This window comes from Bufo gargarizans, chromosome 1, assembly GCF_014858855.1.
Source record: "Bufo gargarizans isolate SCDJY-AF-19 chromosome 1, ASM1485885v1, whole genome shotgun sequence".
In the NCBI taxonomy this organism is placed as follows: domain Eukaryota; kingdom Metazoa; phylum Chordata; class Amphibia; order Anura; family Bufonidae; genus Bufo; species Bufo gargarizans.
Genome location: NC_058080.1, coordinates 235,731,835 through 235,757,171, shown reverse-complemented (window position 1 = coordinate 235,757,171; position 25,337 = coordinate 235,731,835). Strand labels below are relative to the sequence as shown.

The window sequence follows — 25,337 nt, the reverse complement described above, 5'->3', positions numbered from 1 at the left end:
CACAAGTGACCCCATTTTGGAAAGAAGACACCCCAAGGTATTCCGTGAGGGGCATGGCGAGTTCCTAGAATTTTTAATTTTTTGTCGCAAGTTAGTGGAATATGAGACTTTGTAAGGAAAAATAAAAAATAATCATCATTTTCCGCTAACTTGTGACAAAAAATAAAAAGTTCTATGAACTCACTATGCCCATCAGCAAATACCTTAGGGTGTCTACTTTCCGAAATGGGGTCATTTGTGGGGTGTTTGTACTGTCTGGGCATTGTAGAACCTCAGGAAACATGACAGGTGCTCAGAAAGTCAGAGCTGCTTCAAAAAGCAGAAATTCACATTTTTGTACCATAGTGTGTAAACGCTATAACTTTTACCCAAACCATTTTTTTTTGCCCAAACATATTTTTTTTTATCAAAGACATGTAGAACAATAAATTTGGCGAAAAATGTATATATGGATGTCGTTTTTTTTGCAAAATTTTACAGCTGAAAGTGAAAAATTTCATTTTTTTGCAAAAAAAATCGTTACATTTTGATTAATAACAAAAAAAGTAAAAATGTCAGCAGCAATAAAATACCACCAAATGAAAGCTCTATTAGTGAGAAGAAAAGGAGGTAAAATTCATTTGGGTGGTAAGTTGCATGACCGAGCGATAAACGGTGAAAGTAGTGTAGTGCAGAAGTGTAAAAAGTGGCCTGGTCATGAAGGGGGTTTCAGCTAGCGGGGTTGAAGTGGTTAAAGATGCCTTTAGGCAATAGATCCCTAATAAACCAGTCTGTCTTAGACTCATATATTCATGCTTCACCCCAAGGACCTAAACATAAACTGTAAAATAGTGTCTTGAAGTGGACACATGCTGTCACTGCAGTTTTACTTCTGTTGGCACCAAGGCCACCAGATCGATCAGCTTTGGCTAGCTGAGCAGAGCTGCGGGAAGAGTTTTCCAGATTTCTGATACTTAAAGGGGTTATCCCATGACTAATGTAAAAAAGGAACATCAGAAATCATATTGTACATGCCAGTCTCTTTCTAACAAAGCTAGAACCAGTCCTGTATCCCACATGGATCCAGAGATCTCCCCATCCATTACTCTGTTAGATTTACAGTATATCTTACAAGCTGACCGCTCAAGGGGAGTGTCTTTTCTGCTGCAGCTAAGGGGGCGTGTCTCAGCTCTCCCTATCACAGCTTAGGAGGCGTGTCCATGCTCTCCCTATCACATATCAGGAGGCGTGTCTCAGCTCTCCCTATCACAGCTCAGGAGGCAGTTGAAGGATGAAACTGAGCATGTGCGGCCATTAAAATGAGCAGGACAAAGAAAAAAGAAAAAAAAAACAGCAGGAGGCGCCATACAGATGCATTGTATTGAATAACTCAGTGGCTATGCTAAATTTTTAATTACATGCAAATACAAAAGTATTTAGATCCAGGTGCTGGTTTGAAAACTGTAGAATATTTTTTGTAGGACAACCGCTTTAATGAGTAAAACAACTACTACTTATTGGACAGCACAGGGGCTCAGTGGTTAACACGGGGGTTCTGAGTTTGAATCTCGCCAAGGAGAACATCACTTTGTGTTCTCCCTGTGTTTGTGTGCCTCTCCTCTGATTTACCCCCACGTTCCAAAAACGAGATAATGGGTTACCTAGCTGCTGCTGACAGTGTCCCTAGGGCGTGTTTGAGTGTGAGCCCCATTGGGGACAGTGGGTAATATAAGTGATGACAATCTTTGTACGGCGCTGTGGAATATGTAAGTGCTATATAAGCAACAGAAATAAATAATAGTAACATTAACAACGCGCCTAAGCATTTCTACTAGTCTTTCTAAACTTCTTGCCTAAATGCTTCAGTTGTCTTCTTCTCTTTTTTCCCCTCAAAGCTTCAAAATGTAATCTTCTTGGGTATCGCATGGTAAGCTTGTTTCTTGACATTCTACTAGATATGGACAGTTTGTGGACCTTTTTATTACTACTTGTTTTGCACTAATTATGAATAGAAACCATGTTACTAACTATTAGTTTAAACCAACCAGTTACAAACTCTGACCAAAACATAGTGGAACTTTTTTTTATTTTTATTTTTATTTCATTCACATCATTCTTTCGACATTACATTGCCACAATTCAAAGGTTATTGTTGATAATCCAACCTTCTATTCAATGATCCTTTACCTTTTACTGCATTTGAACGCGTTATTTCATCCTAATTGCAGTTTTCTAACTGCAGTAGGCCATAATGGTACAATATGTCCATGTGATCACACTGGCTGGACTACCACTGCAACTCCGAGAATCAGGGAAACATCTGGTAGTGGACACCTTAGATGTTGTGATTAGTAGCGGCCACAACATCTAAGAAGTTTGCCAGTGAGAGAAGAGCACCCCCTGTCAGTCCATTGGTGCTCCCCTGAGATTCACTTGATGGGTGACAGTTGCTTAATGTGGCAGCCAGTGGCCTAACAACTGCATTTGCAAAACATGTGGAATACATCACAATGATTGAAAACGTTTATTAGTGTATGCACCTTTAACGGTCCCTTATGAGGTGGCAGACGCACTGATTTCAGCATGCAGCAGGAAGTCCATACATGACATTGGGGCTCCCCCTGCCATCCAGCCGCTGATTGGCATTTTTTTTCCATATGCAGTTATACAGAGAAACATCTTAATCAGCGGGGACTCTTCCTTCACGGTGGACCCCTCACAGCCACAAACTATGATGGTCATTTATCAAAGACTGGCATTTTAAAGACCCTTTGCTCACGGGAATGCTCTTCATTATCACTAGGCGCATGCTTGGTCATAAATTAAGCGCATCCTCCGGCAGTCCATGCTTCTAGATTGAACTCTACTCCAGCTCGTAGCATAAATTATAGTAACTCTCCCACCCACACCATGCTCCCACCCTGACCCTACAACTCCCCCCTTTTCATAAAGTGGCAAGGGCAGTATACAAACTAAGTTTAGGCACAATGGCCTTTAAAAAGTCGCACACCCCCTGGTTTGTGGCATAGGGTGTCATAGTAAATGAACTTTAAAAAGGTTTTACAGGCCGCAGGGAACAGCTGATCGGTGGGTGTGTGGGGTGTCAGAACCTCGCCGATCAGATATTAATGACTTATCCTGAGGATAAGCCATCAATATCAGGAGCTTGGAAAACCCCTTTAGGGTCCATTCACACGTCCACAATTTGCGGAACGGAATTGCGGACCCATTCATTCCGATGAGGCAGCACGATGTGCTGCCCGGATCCTGAATTGCGGATCCGCACTTCCGGGTCCGCATTTCTGATCCCGAAAAATATAGAACATGTCCTATTCTTGTCCGCAATTTCGGACAAGATTAGGCATTTTCTATTAAGTGCCGGTGATGTGCGGTCCACAAAATGTGGAACGCACATCGCCGATGTCCGTGTTTTGCGGATCCGTGGACCCGCAAAACACACACAGACGTGTGAATGGACCCTTAACTTGTGATTTCTCAAAATACAACTTCACATTAACTCCTAAGTGACTGCTGATATCAGCGTGTCTGTCACTACAGTGTGCTTCCCTCAAAGAGATCAGCATGAGGGACTTGCAGGTCCTCTTTACAGACCAATGATTAGAATATATGTCTATGTCCAGTAGAAAAGTGATATTAGATACATTAATGTAAGTGAATCAGAGATGAAGCTCTCAGGACTGGGCATGAGCAGACTGGCTATTGCTGTGAATTTCTAATAAGATGTGTATAGTAGTCCTAATGCAAGTTATAAATTGTATCATATTTGACTTCCTCTGCTTTCTCCCACAGCCCAAGATCGTAGAAGCTCTCCTGGGTTATGAGATAGTTCACGTGTCCTGCGGGGCTTCACATGTTCTTGCAGTTTCGAACGAGAAAGAAGTGTTTTCCTGGGGCCGTGGGGACAATGGTAGGGCTTGTCCTGACCTCTCTGCACATAAGTCTGTGTAAATGGCTTATTGGACTGTCAGCCAGTGTTATTGCACACAGGTCTTGTACTAAGCTGTACAGTACACCACCATACACAGTGCCGAAACTGTAACCTCTGTACAGGTAGAACAAGATCTTCTTGGTTTGGTTCACACAAGGAACCATTAGTTTTTTGTCACAGGGTCATAACGATGCTAATTGGTTCTTAATGAAGACATTACAGCTCATTTAGAGTCTTTTCCCTTGTAATATGTCATATTTTATATTTGCTAATTTAAAGGGCATCTGTCAGCAGATTTGTACATATTAAACTGAATGATCTGTTACATGTGCGCTTGGCATCTGAAGGCATCTGTGTTGGTCCCATGTTCATATGTGCCTGCATTGCCGAGAAAAATACAGATTTAATATACAGGTCCTTCTAAAAAAATTAGCATATTGTGATAAAGTTCATTATTTTCTGTAATGTACTGATAAACATTAGACTTTCATATATTTTACATTCATTACACACAACTGAAGTAGTTCAAGCCTTTTATTATTTTAATATTGATGATTTTGGCATACAGCTCATGAAAACCCAAAATTCCTATCTAAAAAAATTTGCATATTTCATCCGACCAATAAAAGAAAAGTGTTTTTAATACAAAAAAAGTCAACCTTCAAATAATTATGTTCAGTTATGCACTAAATACTTGGTCGGGAATCCTTTTGCAGAAATGATTGCTTCAATGCGGCGTGGCATGGAGGCAATCAGCCTGTGGCACTGCTGAGGTGTTATGGAGGCCCAGGATGCTTCGATAGCGGCCTTAAGCTCATCCAGACTGTTGGGTCTTGCGTCTCTCAACTTTCTCTTCCCAATATCCCACAGATTCTCTATGGGGTTCAGGTCAGGAGAGTTGGCAGGCCAATTGAGCACAGTAATACCATGGTCAGTAAACCATTTACCAGTGGTGTTGGCACTGTGAGCAGGTGCCAGGTCGTGCTGAAAAATGAAATCTTTATCTCCATAAAGCTTTTCAGCAGATGGAAGCATGAAGTGCTCCAAAATCTCCTGATAGCTAGCTGCATTGACCCTGCCCTTGATAAAACACAGTGGACCAACACCAGCAGCTGACATGGCACCCCGGACCATCACTGACTGTGGGTACTTGACACTGGACTTCAGGCATTTTGGCATTTCCCTCTCCCCAGTCTTCCTCCAGACTCTGGCACCTTGATTTCCAAATGACATGCAAAATTTGCTTTCATCCGAAAAAAGTACTTTGGACCACTGAGCAACAGTCCAGTGCTGCTTCTCTGTAGCCCAGGTCAGGCGCTTCTGCCGCTGTTTCTGGTTCAAAAGTGGCTTGACCTGGGGAATGCGGCACCTGTAGCCCATTTCCTGCACACTTTCTACTCCAGACTCAGTCCACTGCTTCCGCAGGTCCGCCAAGGTCTGGAATCGGTCCTTCTCCACAATCTTCCTCAGGGTCCGGTCACCTCTTCTCGTTGTGCAGCGTTTTCTGCCACACTTTTTCCTTCCCACAGACTTCCCACTGAGGTGCCTTGATACAGCACTCTGGGAACAGCCTATTCGTTCAGAAATTTCTTTCTGTGTCCTCCCCTCTTGCTTGAGGGTGTCAATGATGGCCTTCTGGACAGCAGTCAGGTCGGCAGTCTTACCCATGATTGCGGTTTTGAGTAATGAACCAGGCTGGGAGTTTTTAAAAGCCTCAGGAATCTTTTGCAGGTGTTTAGAGTTAATTAGTTGATTCAGATGATTAGGTTAATAGCTCGTTTAGAGAACCTTTTCATGATATGCAAATTTTTTGAGATAGGATTTTTGGGTTTTCATGAGCTGTATGCCAAAATCATCAATATTAAAACAATAAAAGGCTTGAACTACTTCAGTTGGTGTGTAATGAATCTAAAATATATGAAAGTCTAATGTTTATCAGTACATTACAGAAAATAATGAACTTTATCACAATATGCACATTTTTTTAGAAGGACCTGTATGCAAATAAGCCTTTAGGAGCAATGGGGGCATTGCTATTGAAGGGATAGCTGCATTTGCATATATTAAAACGTCATTTTTCTCAGCAATGCGGGCACATATGTACATGGGACCAACACAGATGCCTTCAACAGCCAAGTGCACGTGTAACAGGTCAGCCAGTGTCATAGGTACAAATCTGCTGACAGATGCTCTTTAATAATCATTGTTGCAGCAATACCTGAGCAGAATCACTGTACACTGCTGTTTTGTGTCTGTTGGAAAATAGTTGTGGAACCACTGTGCCAACCAACCAGTGTGGCTGGCTGCTGACCCTTGGGGGTCGTAGACACCAGTGCGAGGCAAAGCACAAAGACAGAACCTGGCGGAGGTCAGGCAGGCAGAATACATGCAAATCTGAAAAAGAGTCCCAGGGATAGGGCTGACTCCGCAGATTCAGAATCCAGGCAACAGTTAGATGAACAGATCAGGGTAGCAGGCACAGGTCAGATTGCAGACAGACAAATGGATTATAGATCCTTCACAGGATCCAGCAGACTAAAATGGCCAGATAGAACCTGTTGCTTGGACCAAAGGTGGGACAAACAGATTATAAAGCAGGGCTGATTAGCCCACTAGTCAAGCAGGTGTACACAGAAACCAAGGAGCATTAACCCTTGCAGTGCAGAAACAAAGGAGGGATAAACCCTAGAAATGCTGCAGAAGGAGAAGCACAGGGCAGCAGTGGGCATAGACCGCAAGTGTAAGAATGGCGATGTGCTCCGACATGCCAGTAGTATGTATTGCAGCAATCATTTTTCCGATTATTAATTCAGTCTTCAGAATTGAGTCTATAATTTTTTCTAGAAATACAAACCCTGTCCTATTTGAGCATTTGCCCATCATAGGGGGTCCCAATCTGCTATACTCCTCTTTGGAAGCCCAACCTGCAATCATCACCTGATCTCATCTGCTGTAAATAGGTTTTCTTCACCTTTAATTAGCTTGTCTTATTAAAGGGGTTATCCAGAACTTTGAAATTATAACCCATACTTAGGTTAGGCCATCAATATTAGATCAGTGGGAGTCTGTTTCTCGGCATCCCCACCGATAAGCTATTTGAAGGGACCTGGGAAAGGCCACATCCCTGTCATTCTTTACCATGTACAGCTTTACCATGTACTTAGTAGAGATTGTGCCTGATCTTAAAATCCACTACAATACGAATACCAGGCACTGTCACTACTTAAAAGTACACAGTTGTGCCTTGGGAAAAAGGAAGGGACACAGAGTTTGGATATGTCCTCAAGATAACTCCTTTAAATGTAAATGTCTGGTGTATGTCTGTGTATCCTATCTGTCCGGTGAATGTCTGTGTATCCTATATGTCCGGTGTATGTCTGCATATCCTATATGTCCTGTGTATTGTATGAAGGTAAAAGGAATCATCGTGGATGATAGGTACGTGTCACCGAGATTCCTGGCCTCGGTGGAGTAAAAGCCGTTTTTTGTGTCAGCAGCAGTTGCTGTTTGACACCTATTACTTAGTATGGCTGTATAGCTGATCCAGGACGGCTCTTACTGGGAGTAGTCAAAGTGCTGGGTGGGTGACTACTCCTCATGTTCCAGGCCGGGTTTTGCCAGCATGCCAGGTGAGGGGTATTACCTCAGTCTGACAGTGGAGCTCAGGAGGTGTGTGTGCTGGGATCTGAGGCTTGTGCCGTGCTGGAGGGCTGAGACCTGTCTGTAAGGGAAACTGGCCTGCCAACAAGGTGATTTTTTTTATGTGGACTTTCCATTATGTGTGAACTAATGACTGCAAAGTGCCGTTTTCTTTTTTCTTTATGTGTGAATAAACACGGAAGTTTGATTTAAGAACTGGTAATTTGCCTCTGTACTGCGTCCGCACACCCTGTCTACCAGAGCGAATCCCCACAGAATCCTATATGTCTGTGTACCCTATATATCCGGTGTATGTCTGTGTATCCTATATATCCTGTGTATGTCTGCATATCCTATATGTCCTGTGTATGTCTGTGTATCCTATATGTCCGGTATTTGTCTGTGTATCCTATATGTCCTGTCTATCCTATGTGTCCGGTGTATGTCTGTATCATATATGTCCAGTGTATGTCTGTGTATCCTATATGTCCGGGGTATGTCTGTTTATCCCATATGACCTGTGTATCCTATATGTCCTATGTATGTCTGTGTATCCTATATGTCCTGTGTATTCTACACTCACCTAAAGAATTATTAGGAACACCATACTAATACGGTGTTGGACCCCCTTTTGCCTTCAGAACTGCCTTAATTCTACGTGGCATTGATTCAACAAGGTGCTGATAGCATTCTTTAGAAATGTTGGCCCATATTGATAGGATAGCATCTTGCAGTTGATGGAGATTTGAGGGATGCACATCCAGGGCACGAAGCTCCCGTTCCACCACATCCCAAAGATGCTCTATTGGGTTGAGATCTGGTGACTGTGGGGGCCATTTTAGTACAATGAACTCATTGTCATGTTCAAGAAACCAATTTGAAATGATTCGAGCTTTGTGACATGGTTCATTATCCTGCTGGAAGTAGCCATCAGAGGATGGGTACATGGTGGTCATGAAGGGATGGACATGGTCAGAAACAATGCTCAGGTAGCCCGTGGCATTTAAACAATGGCCAATTGGCACTAAGGGGCCTCAAGTGTGCCCAGAAAACATCCCCCACACCATTACACCACCACCACCAGCCTGCACAGTGGTAACAAGGCATGATGGATACATGTTCTCATTCTGTTTACGCCAAATTCGGACTCTACCATTTGAATGTTTCAACAGAAATCGAGACTCATCAGACAGGCAACATTTTTCCAGTCTTCAACAGTCCAATTTTGGTGAGCTTGTGCAAATTGTAGCTTTTTCCTATTTGTAGTGGAGATGAGTGGTACCCGGTGGGGTCTTCTGCTGTTGTAGCCCATCCGCCTCAAGGTTGTGCGTGTTGTGGCTTCACAAATGCTTTGCTGCATACCTCGGTTGTAACGAGTGGTTATTTCAGTCAACGTTGCTCTTCTATCAGCTTGAATCAGTCGGCCCATTCTCCTCTGACCTCTAGCATCAACAAGGCATTTTCGCCCACAGGACGGCCGCATACTGGATGTTTTTCCCTTTTCACACCATTCTTTGTAAACCCTAGAAATGGTTGTGCGTGAAAATCCCAGTAACTGAGCAGATTGTGAAATACTCAGACTGGCCCGTCTGGCACCAGCAACCATGCCACGCTCAGAATTGCTTAACTCACCTTTCTTTCCCATTCAGACATTCAGTTTGGAGTTCAGGAGATTGTCTTGACCAGGACCACAACCCTACATGCATTGAAGCAACTGCATGTGATTGGTTGTATAGATAATCGCATTAATGAGAAATAGAACAGGTGTTCCTAATAATTCTTTAGGTGAGTGTATATGTACTATGTATGTCTGCGTATCCTATATGTCCTGTGTATCCTATGTATGCCTGTGTATCCTATATATCCTGTGTATCCGATATGTCCGATGTATGTCTGCGTATCTTATATATCCTGTGTATCCTATATGTCCTGTGTATGTCTGTGTATCCTATATGTCCGATGTATCCTATATGTCCTATGCATGTCTGCGTATCCTATATAGTCAGGTCCATAAATATTGGGACATCGACACAATTCTAACATTTTGAAATGAAACAAACAATGTGCTTTAACTGCAGACTGTCAGCTTTAATTTGAGGGTATTTACATCCAAATGAGGTGAACGGTGTAGGAATTACAACAGTTTGCATATGTGCCTTCCACTTGTTAAGGGACCAAAAGTAATGGGACATCATAATAATCATAACTCAAACTTTCACTTTTTAATACTTGCTTGCAAATCCTTTGCAGTCAATTACGGCCTGAAGTCTGGAACGCATAGACATCACCAGATGCTGGGTTTCATCCCTGGTGATGCTCTGCCAGGCCTCTACTTGTTCCTGCTTGTTCTTGGGGCATTTTCTCTTCAGTTTTGTCTTCAGCAAGTGAAATGCATGCTCAATCGAATTCAGGTCAGGTGATTGACTTGGCCATTGCATAACATTCCACTTCTTTCCCTTAAAAATCTCTTTGGTTGCTTTTGCAGTATGCTTTGGGTCATTGTCCATCTGCACTGTGAAGCTCCGTCCAATGAGTTCTGAAGCATTTGGCTGAACATGAGCAGATAATATTGCTTGAAACACTTCAGAATTCATCCTGCTGCTTTTGTCAGCAGTCACATCATCAATAAATACAAGAGAACCAGTTCTGTTGGCAGCCATACATGCCCACGCCATGAAACTACCACCACCATGCTTCACTGATGAGGTGGCATGCTTCTCTTCCCATCACTCTGGTACAAGTTGATCTTGGTCTCAGTTGTCCATAGGATGTTGTTCCAGCCTGTGAAGGCTTTTTTAGATGTCGTTTGGCAAACTCTAATCTGGCCTTCCTGTTTTTGAGGCTCACGAATGGTTTACATCTTGTGGTGAACCCTCTGTATTCACTCTGGTGAAGTCTTCTCTTGATTGTTGACTTTGACACACATACACCTACCTCCTGGAGAGTGTTCTTGATCTGGCCAACTGCTGTGAATGGTGTTTTCTTCACCAGGGAAAGAATTCTTCGGTCATCCACCACAGTTGTTTTCTGTGGTCTTCCGGGTCTTTTGGTGTGGCTGAGTTCACCGATGCGTTCCTTCTTTTTAATAATGTTCCAAACAGTTGTTTTAGCCACGCCTAATGTTTTTGCTATCTCTCTGATGGGTTTGTTTTGTTTTTTTCAGCCTAATGATGGCTTGCTTCACTGATAGTGGACAGCTCTTTGGATCTCATCTTGAGAGTTGACAGCAACGGATTCCAAATGCAAAAAGCACACTTGAAATGAACTCTGGACTTTTTATCTGCTCATTGTAATTGGGATAATGAAATAATAACACACACCTGGCCATGGAACAGCTGAGAAGCCAATTGTCCCATTACTTTTGGTCCCTTAACAAGTGGGAGGCACATATGCAAACTGTTGTAATTCCTACACTGTTCACCTGATTTGGATGTAAATACCCTCAAATTAAAGCTTACAGTCTGCAGTTAAAGCACATCTTGTTCGTTTTATTTCAAATCCATTGTGGTGGTGTATAGAGCCAAAAAATTTAGAATTGTGTCGATGTCCCAATATTTATGGACCTGACTGTATGTCCTATGTATGCCTGTGTATCTATATGTCCTATGTCTGCCTGTGTATCCTATATGTCCTATGTATGCCCGTGTATCCTATATGTCCACTGTATGCATGTGTATCCTATGTGCTCTGTGTATGGTCAGATTTGGTTTTGTATTCAAAGAAACCCAATTTATCTAAGCTTGCCTCTCAACCTATTTGGGTATTGTGGGGATTCGCTCTGGTAGACAGGACAAGCGGACACAGTATAGAGGCAAAGACCAGTTTGTAACTCAAAAACTTCAGTGTCGCCAAAAAACCGAACGTGACTCTCACAATTATGAAAATCAAAAAGCTTTATTATTGATATACAATACATACATACATAATGATAAAAGGCAGCACAAAGGTGGGACACACAGATAAGGAACAGGACCCAAGGAGGGGCCGGGAGGTCAGCACACCAGAGACCAGGGAAAAAGTATGAGAGATGGAAAAACACCAAGACGCCTCAAAATAACAAAACCCCAAACAACCTACAATGGAGGCAAATGTGAGGACAATAAGGCTTGGTGAAAGAACAACCCCAACGCCGTTTCGCCAGTGACCTGGCTTCTTCCGGGGATACGGGTTTTATTCACACTTATGGCAAAAAAACAGTATGACAGTCCATTTGCAGTTTTGGTGTTCGTTCACACCTAGACAGTTCATACAGCAAAAGAGTCACGTGTTATCCTAGGTGTTAGTTCACACCCGATCGGCATTGCTCAGGACAAAGCAGACCTCCCAAAACTCAGGCCTCCAGCCTAGCACAGATCCCACACCGGTGATTGCCAGAGCTCCTCTGTCAGAGAGAGAGGTAATTACCACCAGCTGACACTGCTGGCTGTTTTTTTTTATATAGGCCAGTCAAGGCCCGGCCTGGAACGTGGGGAGTAGTCACCCACCCATCACTTTGACTACTCCCAGTAAGAGCCGTCCCGGATCAGTTATTACAGCTATACTAAATAGCAAGGTGTCAAACAGCAACTGCTGCTGACACATGAAAACTGGCTCTTACTCCACCGAGGCCAGGAACCTCGGTGACACATACCTTCCGTCAACGACGGTTACTTGCGCCTTCCTACAGTATGTTCAAACTTTATAGATACGCTGCAGATTTTATGTCCAAATTTGCAGGCAGGAAATCCGCAATTTGTTACAGTAGCAGAAAATTGGTTGAGATTTTATGGAATCTCATCCACATGCTACAGGTTGAAATCCACTTGGAAGTTTGCATGTGGTGCAGATTTAAATTCAGGGCAGGGCAATACTTTCCACAGATTTTTTGCACGGTTTTCAGCCTTTGTCATGTCTGGGGTGAAATCTGCAACTAAGTCTGCGTTTCATCTATTTAGATTTTGACTTTGATTCTGTGGTGGATCCGCGATGCTATGTGTGGGCATAGGCTTTTGATTTGACACCTGTTGTCATTGGTGGTCTAAAGCTGATTCCTGTTTGTAGGAGAAAGGAAATAAAGTGACTTGACATCATGGCATCTGTTCTGTAGGATTTCAGGTACCACAATGCACCATGTACATACAGCTGGCATTTCACACAGGCAGCACACAGAATTCCATTATGTCATCAATTGGGTGTAATGTTTTCATAACATTTTCCTTCTGATTGTTACCTGTTAATCTGCCCCTGACATCAGATCTCAGATCCTCCTTTCTTTGCTACGCTGACCTCCCAATTTAAGAATATTTTCTCAGTCCTTCGCTTACTTGGCCATTCAAGAGGATAACTCCCTGTGTCCCACAAGATCAGCTCCTCAAATCCTTTAAGTAGCTTTTAGTATTTCAGCCGTCTGATTACCTGGAAGTTATTCGATCGCCTCTAAACATAAAAGTGATGATTGAAAACAGTACTTGGTGCTTTGTATAATTGGCAGAATACAACCAGATCTTTTTGTTCTAGACATCCAAAGGTAGTAAGTTAGGTTTTCTTGGAAATTGACTCCAGCGTGTGTCAGAGGGAAATCTGACTACGAACCAAACTAGGGACAGGGACAGATGTTGGTACGTTTTGCATAGAGCGCTCGGAAATATGTAAAGATAACAAATAATTGCAATAAAAGAGGGATTTGATACATGTTTTTCTCCCTACCACAGGACGTCTTGGCCTTGGGAACCAGGAATCTCACAATTCTCCTCAGAAGGTAGCAATCCCACAGGAGTATGAACCACAGAAAGTAATGTGTGGCATTGACAGTTCCATGGTTCTAACAGTGGGCAACCAGATCCTGGCCTGTGGCAGTAACAGGTTAGTTGGCCATAGATCAGTAATAGATGTGGTTTCTGTCATCTGACCCTTCCTATCATTGCCATGAGTATCTGGCTGTTCATGTTATTGCTCTAACAAGGTATGGACCGGACTGCAAAGGATCACCAGATTGCATTTTGCAGAATAGTCTTCAATAGAAACCTTGTGGACTGGCTAGAATATCATAGATCAGGCAGATGGACGAAGAAAAAGGTTCAAGTGGATAGCGTTCCTTCACATATGGTGTTCAGTGATGGGTATCAGGCAGGAGACATCAAGGTCAGGAGTAACAATGTCAGAAATTATACATGAACCAACAAATTGTTCAGCAAACCAAGTTTCACCCAGTATATATTGGATAAGGCACATGAAACAATCAGGATTACATATATGTTGGCCCTTCAGATGTACAGTAGATGTATGTGCGTGCCAAGTAATCAGTCCTCACCCCCAGCCATGGTTAGAGGAGACATTCTGCCAGACAGAGGTTGGCAGATAGATAGGGACAGGGAGCCAATAAGTTGGACACTGCAACCGATGGGTTGTAATGAAATGTTGATATACCGTAAAATGCTTGCTTTTCGGCAGATTTAACAAGCTGGGCTTAGATCAGATCTCGTCTGTTAATGAGCCCCCTCCAGAGGATCAAGTGGAAGAGGCCTTCATCTTCACTCCTGTACAGTCGGCACCTCTGAACCAAGAAGCCATCCTGTATGCTGATGTGAGCACTTCCCACTCTGCGGTAGTAACTGGTGAGTGTGTAGGAAAAGTGAGAGTGAACCATGTTTGCAATGGGATTTAGTGTTTGTATTCACTCAAATGACCAACACTCGCCTTTTGTGAATGGCAAGGAAAGTTTCTTCAGTGTGACTTTCTAAAGCTAACATTAGTGTTGACTTACTATTGTACGTGCAAGCACACAGACATATGAGATGAATGGGGGCTTTGTGAACATCCCGCTGCTTTACTGCTTTTTTTTCTGTCTTTCAGCCTTGGGTCAGTGTTATACCTTTGGTAGCAATCAACACGGACAACTAGGCACTAGCACCTACAGACATAGCAGAGTGCCCTGTCTTGTGAGTGCACCACAGGGATTGAAGGTCACAATGGTGGCATGTGGTGATGCCTTCACTGTAGCAGTTTGTACAGGTGAGCCCATCAGTTCATGCAGTATGCTCTGGTCATTAAGTTTACAGCAGTCATATTCAAGTATCAATTGCCTTGTTTTTTTAGGGAACCACACATGTGAAGAGTCTACACTTGCTTTAAAAGTAATTTCTTATAGTCTCCTATCTTAATTGTGTTTTCCGTCAGTTAATATTTATTACATATCAGTTTAATATGCCATAAATGTCTAATAAGATTTGCTGACCAGCCACCCACCTGCCTTTCCTACAAACAAGTTGTGAGAGATACAGAAAAACCATACATGGTTGTTTCTGTAGGCCCCGACAGTTCAGTGGAGAATAGCTAGTCATGGACATTGGTCAGACCATAAATGTTTATTGTCAGAAAATCTAATGAAACAATGTCCATGCCTAACCTCCACTCATTTTTCCAGTTACTTTTATTGGTGGGCCAGGATCGCTGTCGGTGATGTCCATCTCCACAGCTCTTATACATTGTCATGCTCCACCCTCAAGCAGAGTACACAATATGGTATCACAAGAGATAGCACAACCACAGTATGAGAGTGAGGAGATCATCTCCATGTTACATTGCACCTTCTAAAGGGTTCTCTATGTGGCATGACTTATAGCAGTTGTGAGGTCTTTCATTTTCAGTACATTATTTACTTTATAATACCATTACCAGTTGAGATGGGTTCCAGGTTTGACCTCACAGTTGGACTTAAACGGGTTGTCCACTTTAGAATAGTAGTTTCCATACACCCTTATATAGAACTCTGAGTTAAAAAAGTTGAGGGTCCTCTGTTCAGCATCTTCATCTCTTGGCCAGAGTGAAGAGCGGTTACAAAGAGCATTTCTCTCTCTCTGGAGGACCTGTCCTGTCCTGCACTACACAGAGAGCCCATGAATTGAATGGACACTGTGTAATGCTTCATTTCCTCTCTGGTGGCGCTGTAGGGAAATTGAACCCTTAGGCCCCTTTCACATGGGCGAGTTTTCCGTGCGGGTGCGGTGAACGTATTGCACCCGCACTGAATCCTGACCCATTCATTTCTATGGGGCTGTGCACATGAGCGGTGATTTTCACGCATCACTTGTGCGTTGAGTGAAAATCGCAGCATGCTCTATATTGTGCGATTTTCACGCGACGCAGGCCCCATAGAAGTGAATGGGGTGCGTTAAAATCGCATAGCATCCGTAAGCAAGTGCGGATGCGGTGCGATTTTCACGCACGGTTGCTAGGAAACGATCGGGATGGAGACCTGATCATTATTATTTTCCCTTATAACATGGTTATAAGGGAAAATAATAGCATTCTGAATACAGAATGCATAGTACAATAGCACTGGAGGGGTTAAAAATAAATAAAAAATAATTTAACTCACCTTAGTCCACTTGATCGCGAAGCCCGGCATCTCCTTCTGTATCCTTTGTTGAGCAGGACCTGTGGTGAGCATTAAATACAGGTAAAGGACCTTTGATGACGTCAGATCACATGCTCCATCACCACGGTGATGGACCATGTGATTGGAGCATGTGATCTGACGTCACCACAGGTCATTTAGCCCACAGCTAGTAAAGAAGAGACCGGGAACTACGCGATCAAGAGGATAAGGTGAGTTAACTTATTTTTTTTTTTTTTTTTTTTTTTTAACCCCTCCAGCACTATTATACTATGCATTCTGTATTCAGAATGCTATTATTTTCCCTTATAACCATGTTATAAGGGAAAATAATACAATCTTCAGAACATCAATCCCAAGCCCGAACTTCTTCAGCCCGAACTTCTGTGAAGACGTTCGGGTTTGGGTACCAAACATGTGCGATTTTTCTCACGCGAGTGCAAAACTCATTACAATGTTTTGCACTTGCGCGGAAAAATCGCGCATTTTCCCGCAACGCACCCACCTCTTATCCAGGCAAAAAAACTGACCTCCGTGTGAAAGAGGCCTAAGGCCTCTTTCACACGGGCGTCATGTTTTTTGCCCGGATAAGAGCCGGGTGCGTTGCGGGAAAATGCGCGATTTTTCCGCGCAAGTGCAAAACATTGTCATGCGTTTTGCACTCGCGTGAGAAAAATCGCGCATGTTTGGTACCCAAACCTGAACTTCTTCACAGAAGTTCGGGCTTGGGATTGATGTTCTGAAGATTGTATTATTTTCCCTTATAACATGGTTATAAGGGAAAATAATAGCATTCTGAATACAGAATGCTTAGTATAATAGTGCTGGAAGGGTTAAAAATAATAAAAAAGTTAACTCACCTTCTCCTCTTGTTCGTGTAGATCCCGGTCTGTTCTTTAGCTGTGGGCTGAATGACCTGAGGTGATGTCAGATCACATGCTCCAATCACATGGTCCATCACCATGGTGATGGAGCATGTGATCTGACATCACCACAGGTCCTTTAGCCCACAGCTAAAGAACAGACCGGGATCTACGCGAACAAGAGGAGAAGGTGAGTTAACTTTTTTATTATTTTTAACCCTTCCAGCACTATTATACTAAGCATTCTGTATTCAGAATGCTATTATTTTCCCTTATAACCATGTTATAAGGGAAAATAATACAGTGAATAGACTGTCACCTAGAACCCATGTGTGAAGATCGCACCGCATCCGCACTTTCTTGCGGATGCATGCGATTTTCACGCAACCCCATTCATTTCTATAGGGCCTGCGTTACGTGAAAAACGCACAAAGAGGAGCATGCTGCGATTTTCACGCAACGCACAAGTGATGCGTGAAAATCACCGCTCGTGTGCACAGCCCCATAGAAATGAATGGGTCAGGATTCAGTGCGGGTGCAGTGCGTTCACCGCACGCATCGCACCCACACGGAAAACTCGCCCGTGTGAAAGGGGCCTTAAGGTTCCTTTACACGGGACAATTTTGCAGGCAATTGTTGAAAAAGAAGCGTTCCTTCATGGAAATCGTCTTATCGTCAGTGAAGGAGATGGCTGTATTTACATGCAGCACTCTCCTCTTACATGCAGCACTCTCCTCCACAGAATGAGGAGAAGCGATCGCTAATACCATCGCTCGTCCCCATACAGACTTGTTGTTTTCCAGCAGCATGATGCGTGCTGCCGGCAAACGACAATTTAGGTGTCTGCACAATGATCCAATTACCCGATGAACGAGAGTTTTGCTCGTCCATCAGGTAATCGCCAGCACCTTTACACCTCTAGTAATTGCTAACGAGCATTCCTATGAACGCTAGTTAGCGCTTATCTGGCGGATTCTCGGTCCGTGTAAAGCGCCCTTTACTTGCCAGGTTTCCCCACGAATTACATCTCATCTCTTAATGTTTAGACTGACAGGGCTACACAAACAACATTTTTGTTAAGTCTGCAGCCACACAGCATTGTATGAACAGATTTTGATGGGAAAACAGCAAGGATCTTGTGATGGGAACTAACAGGTCAACCGAAAATCAATGTCCTGACACTCCACCAACATCAAGCTACTGATATTAGAGCTGTATCTAAATCTTCTAGATCTGTGATGGCTGTCCTCCAGCACTCCAGCTGTGGTAAAACTACGACTCCCAAGATGTACACTTGCTTAACTGTTCTCAGAACTCCACAGAAATGAATGGAGCATGCTGGGAGTCGTAGTTTCACCACAGCTGGAGTGCCGGAGGTTAGCCATTACTGTTCTAGATTCTATTAATCTGGATCATAAATTTAATAAAAGCTGGAATACAGAGATTGTAAAAGATTGTAAATCACATGACATGAAATCCTGTGGAAATGTTATTATGTAGTCAGAGCTTTTCCATTCTGTTACTCACCTGAGTAAATAAACATAATTATTCCACTTCAAACACAGGCATTTAGAATTGACATTTCATGTGGTGTGTAGCGAATGACGTGCACCACTGTGTACCAACATACTCGTATTACTCAATGTGGGAAGTTCTGCACACCAGAATAACATATCTCCCTACCTGCTTGTTGACTATCCTTCCATCAGGAAATCACGGTAGAGTGTGCAATATACTATCACAGGCATGCTCAACCTGTGGCCCTCCAGCTGTTGCAAAACTACAACTCCCAGCATGCCTGAACAGCCTACAGCTCTCAGCCTTCAGCAGGGCATGGTGGGAGTTGTAGTTTTACAACAGGTGGAGGGCCGCAGGTTGAGCATCCCTGTACTATCACTTTGTGGCCGGGGTTTGCTGCTGTTTAGAAGTGTCAAAGCGGACTTGGTCCTTAGTTTTGAGGATCTGCAGGGGTTCTGGTCATATGCCGTAACTTTCTAAGATGGAAATACCCCTTTACTAGATGAGGGTCTTACTCAAAGGACCCTCATCTATTGTCCAGAGTGAAGAATGTCTACAAATAACATCTCTCACTCCTGAAGGACCTGGCATATTCCAGTGGTGTTCAACGCAGTGTTGCAAGTTTATTTTTTTCTAATCCCACCCATTCCCCTTAGGGCTCCAACACAACAAGAATGTCCCCTTAGTGCCACATCACAATAATGATGCCCCTAAGTACCCCCCTAGACAGTAATGATGTCCCTTAGTGCCTCTCAAACAATATGATACGACTTTAGAGCCCCGACAGAGTATAATGCCTCCTTAGCGCTTTCCTTTACAGTATGATGCCCCCTTAGTGCCCCCCCATGCAGTATGATGCTCCCTTAAGTGCACCTAAACTGAATAATGCTTCCTAAAAGGCCCCCACACAAAGTAATGTCCTATAAGTACCCGCCACACATTATGATGTTGCCTTATGTGTCCCCCACACATAGTGATGCCCCCTTCATACAGTGATGCCTCCTCAGGTGCTCCCCCTCACAGAGTGGTGCCCTCTTAACTGGCACCATCACAGTGATGCACTCTTAAGTGCTCCCACACTGCTGTCCCCTTAAGTGGCTCCTTGATGTCCCTTGAGTGCTCCTGTCACAGAATGATGCTCTCAAGTGCTCCCTCACAGGGATCCCGTCTTTAAGTGTGTCCCCTCCCCAATGACTGCAGAGTGATGCTCCCTTGTGCCCACTATGGGATGATGCCCCACATCGGTGGGTCAGTACTGGCATTCGCTGTGCAGTGACCCACACTGTGCTCTGTGGCTCGGCGCAGCAAACATGATGACATCACTGCATTGCGCCTGCCAACGCTGCACCAGCGCATGACCAAGGATCACTGTGTTGCGGGGCAGCCGTTGAACTGAATTGGGTTGCAGCTTAACTCGCAAATTGCTGCGACCATGACATCATAATAAAAATAAAATCCAGCAGCATTGGATTTTTTATATTTTTTTGCTATTTAATCTAATTGTGTGGATGCAGAGGAAGAGAAACTAGAAACAGCGTTTTGGATTATTTGCAGTTTGTTCTCATAGCACAAGGAAAAGGTTCCTCCATGACTCTATGGATGAATCTGAAGAAATTCCTGAATAGGTTGCTGCTATAATGAGATCTAAGCAATCTGGAAGAAGTAGCATGAACCTAATATTAGAAGCTGCGCACATGTATTATAACACTGAGCTGAACCCACAGGGCCAATATCATTATCATATTATTTCATAGGAATAGTCGCAGATCTGCCAGGTTCATTAACCATTACCATAGTTATTTTAATCGCTTAATATATAGTCTGCTTTTTTAACTTCTCATCTCCTCCCTCCACTGGCTAGTCAACGGATTTGTACTTGCTGGAGATTAAATATGCACATTGATGATAAACAGTTCTCCTTAAATCCTATTAGGGTGTAAGGATTTTAAAGAGAGACTCCCTGAGAGCAGAGTGCCGCCCAGGAATCGTTAGATTTGGTTGACATTCATCTAATATACTGTATATGGCAAGCATAATGTGCAGACTATCACTTCCTGGCCTAAACAAGAGCAGGAATCATTCTGGTCATGTACAAGAAGATCTGCGTGGTGTGATTGATACACTGAGCATGTGTGACCATCGGCACTGGACTCCTTAAGTGGTCGTTATGAGACAAAAGCATAAGAACACCAGGGGGCACCATTACAAGTATGGAACAGCAATATCTAGACATACAAATGATTCCAATTGAACAATTGTATGTCTTGCATGATCTAACAGAGTAAATTAATATAAATATATATATATGGGAAAATCCTTTAACTAATATACCATATCAGGGTAGAGTCAACCTTGTACTAAATTGAATCTTTTTGTCACTGGAATCAGAGAATGCAACCGTAAAGCACTTAGGGCTGAGAACTGTACTATTCAGAGATTGCCAGTTCCATGAGGACTATGCAGATGTACCAATAAAACATAGACATGTCTCTTATTTAAAGTATGACTTGCAATTCCTGACTTTAAAGGGAGTCTGTCACCACATTTGACCATATTAGACAGATCCTATAGCGTTATATGTGCCACCCAGCAGTTAAAAACGGTACCTTTGTTGCATATAACCGAGTCTTCTTTCTGCCAAAAATGAACTTTGAAGATTGTGTAAACGAGCCCTCTCAAGTGCCCAGGGCGGTGTCTCAATCTTCCGAGCCCAAGACCGGACCTCCCTAACGGCTCATAACCCTGCCCTCCTTGTGCCTGTGCCCGCCCGTTTACTCCCCTCCCCTCGCCTTTTCCATTGCGGCTGCGCGGACAAATTCGTAGCCGGCGCATGCGCAGTAGGTATTGCGATGCCCTGCCAGGACCGGGCATCGCATTGCGCATGCGCCAGCTACGAGTCTCGTAGCTGGCGCATGCGCAATGCGATGCCCGGTCCTGGCAGGGCATCGCAATACCTACTGCGCATGCGCCGGCTACGAATTTGTCCGCGCAGCCGCAATGGAAAAGGCGAGGGGAGGGGAGTAAACGGGCGGGCACAGGCACAAGGAGGGCAGGGTTATGAGCCGTTAGGGAGGTCCGGTCTTGGGCTCGGAAGATTGAGACACCGCCCTGGGCACTTGAGAGGGCTCGTTTACACAATCTTCAAAGTTCATTTTTGGCAGAAAGAAGACTCGGTTATATGCAACAAAGGTACCGTTTTTAACTTCTGGGTGGCACATATAACGCTATAGGATCTGTCTAATATGGTCAAATGTGGTGACAGACTCCCTTTAAGGAAAATGTGTAAACAGAAAATGACCTATTAAATAAAATATATTTTTAAGAAAATGTGTTTTGTAAAATTTTCCATGTTTGTATCTAGAGTAAAATAAAATAAAAATCTGAATTCTTGCAAGTTTCGCTATGGCCTTTGATCGTTAGAGTAGGTTCTGTAGGGATGAGTTTTCAGCAAGCATCTCATTATCATCACAGACAGGATTAAAATAAAAGCTCTCGCAGATAACACTGCACCAGATCATTTACAACAGATCATGTCGCAGCTCGCCTCCTCCGCCTCTCTACACAGTGACCTCAACACATCACAGACCATGACCACTACACTGGTACGTAGAAGTGAATCTCCAGCCTGTAGGTTCCTGTGATCCATTTGGCTGTTGTAAACCTAAAGATGGCTGCCTTCATAATCATGTTCAGGAAATAGAATTAAAAAAAAAACTACAATCTGAAAAGCACAGATATGAATTAGTAGACAAAAATATAAGGGATAAACCCCTTTGAAGGGGTTCTCCAGGCTTTTTATATTGATGACCTGTCCTGTGGATAGATTATCAATATATGAGAGCCAGGAGCACTCCTTTAATCTATGATATTTCTATGACGCCCTATCAGTAGTAAACTAGCAGGCACAATTAAATTCCATGCATGACCCTAAGGAGCTAAGTCCTTGAAAGGTGGATATTTCCTTTCTGAAGGAAAGTGCTTTAGTCTGTGCTTCTGGAGAGGATGTCAAGTGATCCATGAGTATGTCTATGTAGCACAGTAGCTTTATAGATGGCTGTTAGATACAATAGTGCTCAGTAGTTCAGGATCGATAAGGCACTCATTTTAAAGGGGTATTCCCATCTGGACACGTATGCCATAGACACAGGATATGCCAAGAACGGGGCCCCGGCATTTACTGTCGGAAATGGAGAGGTGACCATATATTCGCTGCTCTCTCCATTCACCTCTATGGGACTTCTGAAAATAGCCAGCCTCCTCTCCATGCAACAGCGCCTCGTGAGGTGTGACCTGAAATTACCAAACATTTATGGCATATCCTGTCAGAAATTTCCAGATGGGAATAGCCCTTTGAGGATACCTGTCCTGCTGTTGCAGGCCTTTTAGGGGTATCCTCAGCTTTTATGTGATTTCATAAGTATCCAAACCATTAGAGAACCCAAAACGTTTGTTCATTGTGTCCCTCTGTGTCCGCCATGGACCACCGATGTGAATACCGATAATGTCCTCCTAACGTCTACGACAGAATACTGAATACTTATGCAATAAGTCGTTTTCAGCTGTGAGACTGATGCGGACCGTCCTTGGAAGAAATAAAATACATGTATTATGGTGTCCTGTACACTCCTAGCCATGGGGACAGAGGTTGCAGAGTCGGTGTACATTGCCTGGCTGGACCGTAATCCCTTAAAAACTAAAACAGATGTTTACTTTACAGATGGCCAAGTCTTGACCTGGGGAAAAGGAGCCAGAGGACGATTAGGACGCAGAGATGAGGGAATTGGGGTCCCCAAAATGGTACAACTTGAAGAAAGCCACCCTTATACTGTGACATCGGTGGCCTGTTGCCATGGCAACACTCTTTTAGCCGTGAAGCGTAAGTATGCCACAAGTGCTTAAGCTCATATCAGTATGCACGAGCTAGGTCCTGCAGGGACATCTCCGCAATGCCAAGCTTCCCGTCAGTGACGAACATTGCAATAAGCCCTGGAAACTATTATACATGGCTTCCTCCTGAAATCCTGTAATTATAATCCAGTGCCATTCTCTCTGTAACAAGCCGACAGTGAGTAGAACTGCTGGCAGAAGCCCAAGAGAGGATGTCAAAAACTATGTGAAGAATGGGGGGCTTTTACACTGACATTTCAGATATTTGAGCTCTCAGCCCTGGTGGAAGCGTACACCTTTGGCTATTTTAAAGTCTGTAAGAGACCTGGACCCGGCTCTCCACACAAGGAACTAAGCAACAGGGTTGTGTTCTCATTGCCCCCCCTAACACAAGACCTTCTGTTTTTCATCAAAATTTATTGACAGGTCTATAAGCTTGTTGAATAATGATTCATAGGTGGCGCTGGTGAAATGGTTCTGTTTCTTGGGCGACACCTCTTTGCATATTTGTTTCCCATAGAGCATTGCCAATAAGTCTCCATACAGGACTGGTCTCTTTAAGGAGATCCAGAGCAGTCCTGTCTAAACCATGGTTTCTCATGAAATCCCTGCCATCTCTGTGACTGTAAAATGTCCTAAAACTGCAATATGGCTCCTTACTTGTGGTATGCACGTAGACGATAGGAGTATTTTCCAACTGTTTTCTGATAATCTGGCAGGTCCAGGGTGTCAAATTAGACAACCTACAAGATAGATGATCCTCAAAGTATTTTTTTAGGTCAATGTGCTGCTATTCTCATCCCTTGCAGACCCAGCATTCTACTATCTCTATTTTTCCACTGATTTGCCTCCATCCTGCAACAGATTTACCTTCAACCTGCCAGATTATCAATATATTTTCTGCTAATCTGGCACAGCAGTATTATTGCTGTATAGTGCATGCTGCTTTAGCAAGCTTTCTGGACCAAGACTCTGCACTTAGTCTTGGATTTCCTGATGTATACAGAGAATGGTCCAAAAGGGTATAAAGTGTCAGAAGTCACCCATAGGGTCCCATTGTAAAAACTCTTGTTTAGCATTTCTCCCCTAAAGCATATAGAGGGTGGTCCTAAGTGGGGAATCCCCTTCTATGACCTCCATATGCCCGAGTAAGAGATTGTTTTGATAAGCCAACCCCATTGATGAGATGTCAGAAATGACATTTTTTCACCCCCTGTGGGGATATATATACAGTATGTACACACATATGAGTCATGTCCTCCTTTTGCTCTGCTTTGAAGCTGAGACTTTAAATAATCTGTTTTAAAAAAGAATCCGTGCTGGTTTTTCAGTCCCAGAGACACAGAGTCGATACAAGGGATGATCAACCTTTCAGTCTACTTGTTAGAGATATCCGTATCCATTACTGAAGTCACAGTGGGAAATGCCTCCTCCAAGTTACTAACCAAGTAACCGCTTGTTTCTATTCCACTTCTAGCCGGCATTGAAGATGTTTCTGTGTGAGAGAAGAACGTCAAAAGAGCCATGAGTCCGGGTGGACCACCGCAATAAGCATCCTGCCTGTTGTACTTTATATTCTCTTCCTGACGATATATTCAGGGTGTACACAGTAAGCAGCTTGTTACTACAGGATTCAGCCGAACCCTATGGTAGGGACAATAAGCTAGCGTAAGGTACAGACATTTCTGTGGATCTCTATAAAATAACCGCTGCTTATGAGCTTGATTGCTCTTTTACCAATTTTTACAACACAAACATGGGAAGGCAGTACATATATATGTATACACATACACTCACACATATATATATATATGTATATATATATTTTTATATATATATTTAAATACAGTGTGTATATATAGCAAAAAAAAAGGGGATACCGAGGCACTTCCAGTAAAGTGACATGCTTTATTCACCAATTAGGCGCAGTATGTATATATACAGTCAGGTCCATAAATATTGGGACATCGAAACAATTCTATCATTTTTGGCTCTATACACCACAATGGATTTTAAATGAAACGAACAAGATGTGCTTGAACTGCAGACTGTCAGCTTTAATTTGAGGGTATTTACATCCAAATCAGGTGAACGATGTAGGAATTACAACAGTTTGCATATGTGCCTC

At 43.2% G+C, this 25,337-nt stretch overlaps 1 protein-coding gene across 1 annotated transcript in view; it reads left to right on the top strand.

The window, feature by feature from the left end:
- The window catches only part of LOC122924328 (serine/threonine-protein kinase Nek8-like), a 126,398-nt gene extending 101,343 nt beyond the window's left edge, over nt 1–25,055 (top strand). Inside the window, exons 10-15 of the mRNA XM_044275307.1 lie at nt 3,790–3,907; nt 13,258–13,408; nt 13,997–14,160; nt 14,399–14,557; nt 23,040–23,198; nt 24,687–25,055. Coding sequence (XP_044131242.1) covers nt 3,790–3,907; nt 13,258–13,408; nt 13,997–14,160; nt 14,399–14,557; nt 23,040–23,198; nt 24,687–24,712 — 777 coding nt within the window. The 3' untranslated portion in view covers nt 24,713–25,055. The remainder of the gene's footprint in view (nt 1–3,789; nt 3,908–13,257; nt 13,409–13,996; nt 14,161–14,398; nt 14,558–23,039; nt 23,199–24,686) is intronic.
- The last annotated feature ends 282 nt before the right edge of the window (nt 25,056–25,337 follow it).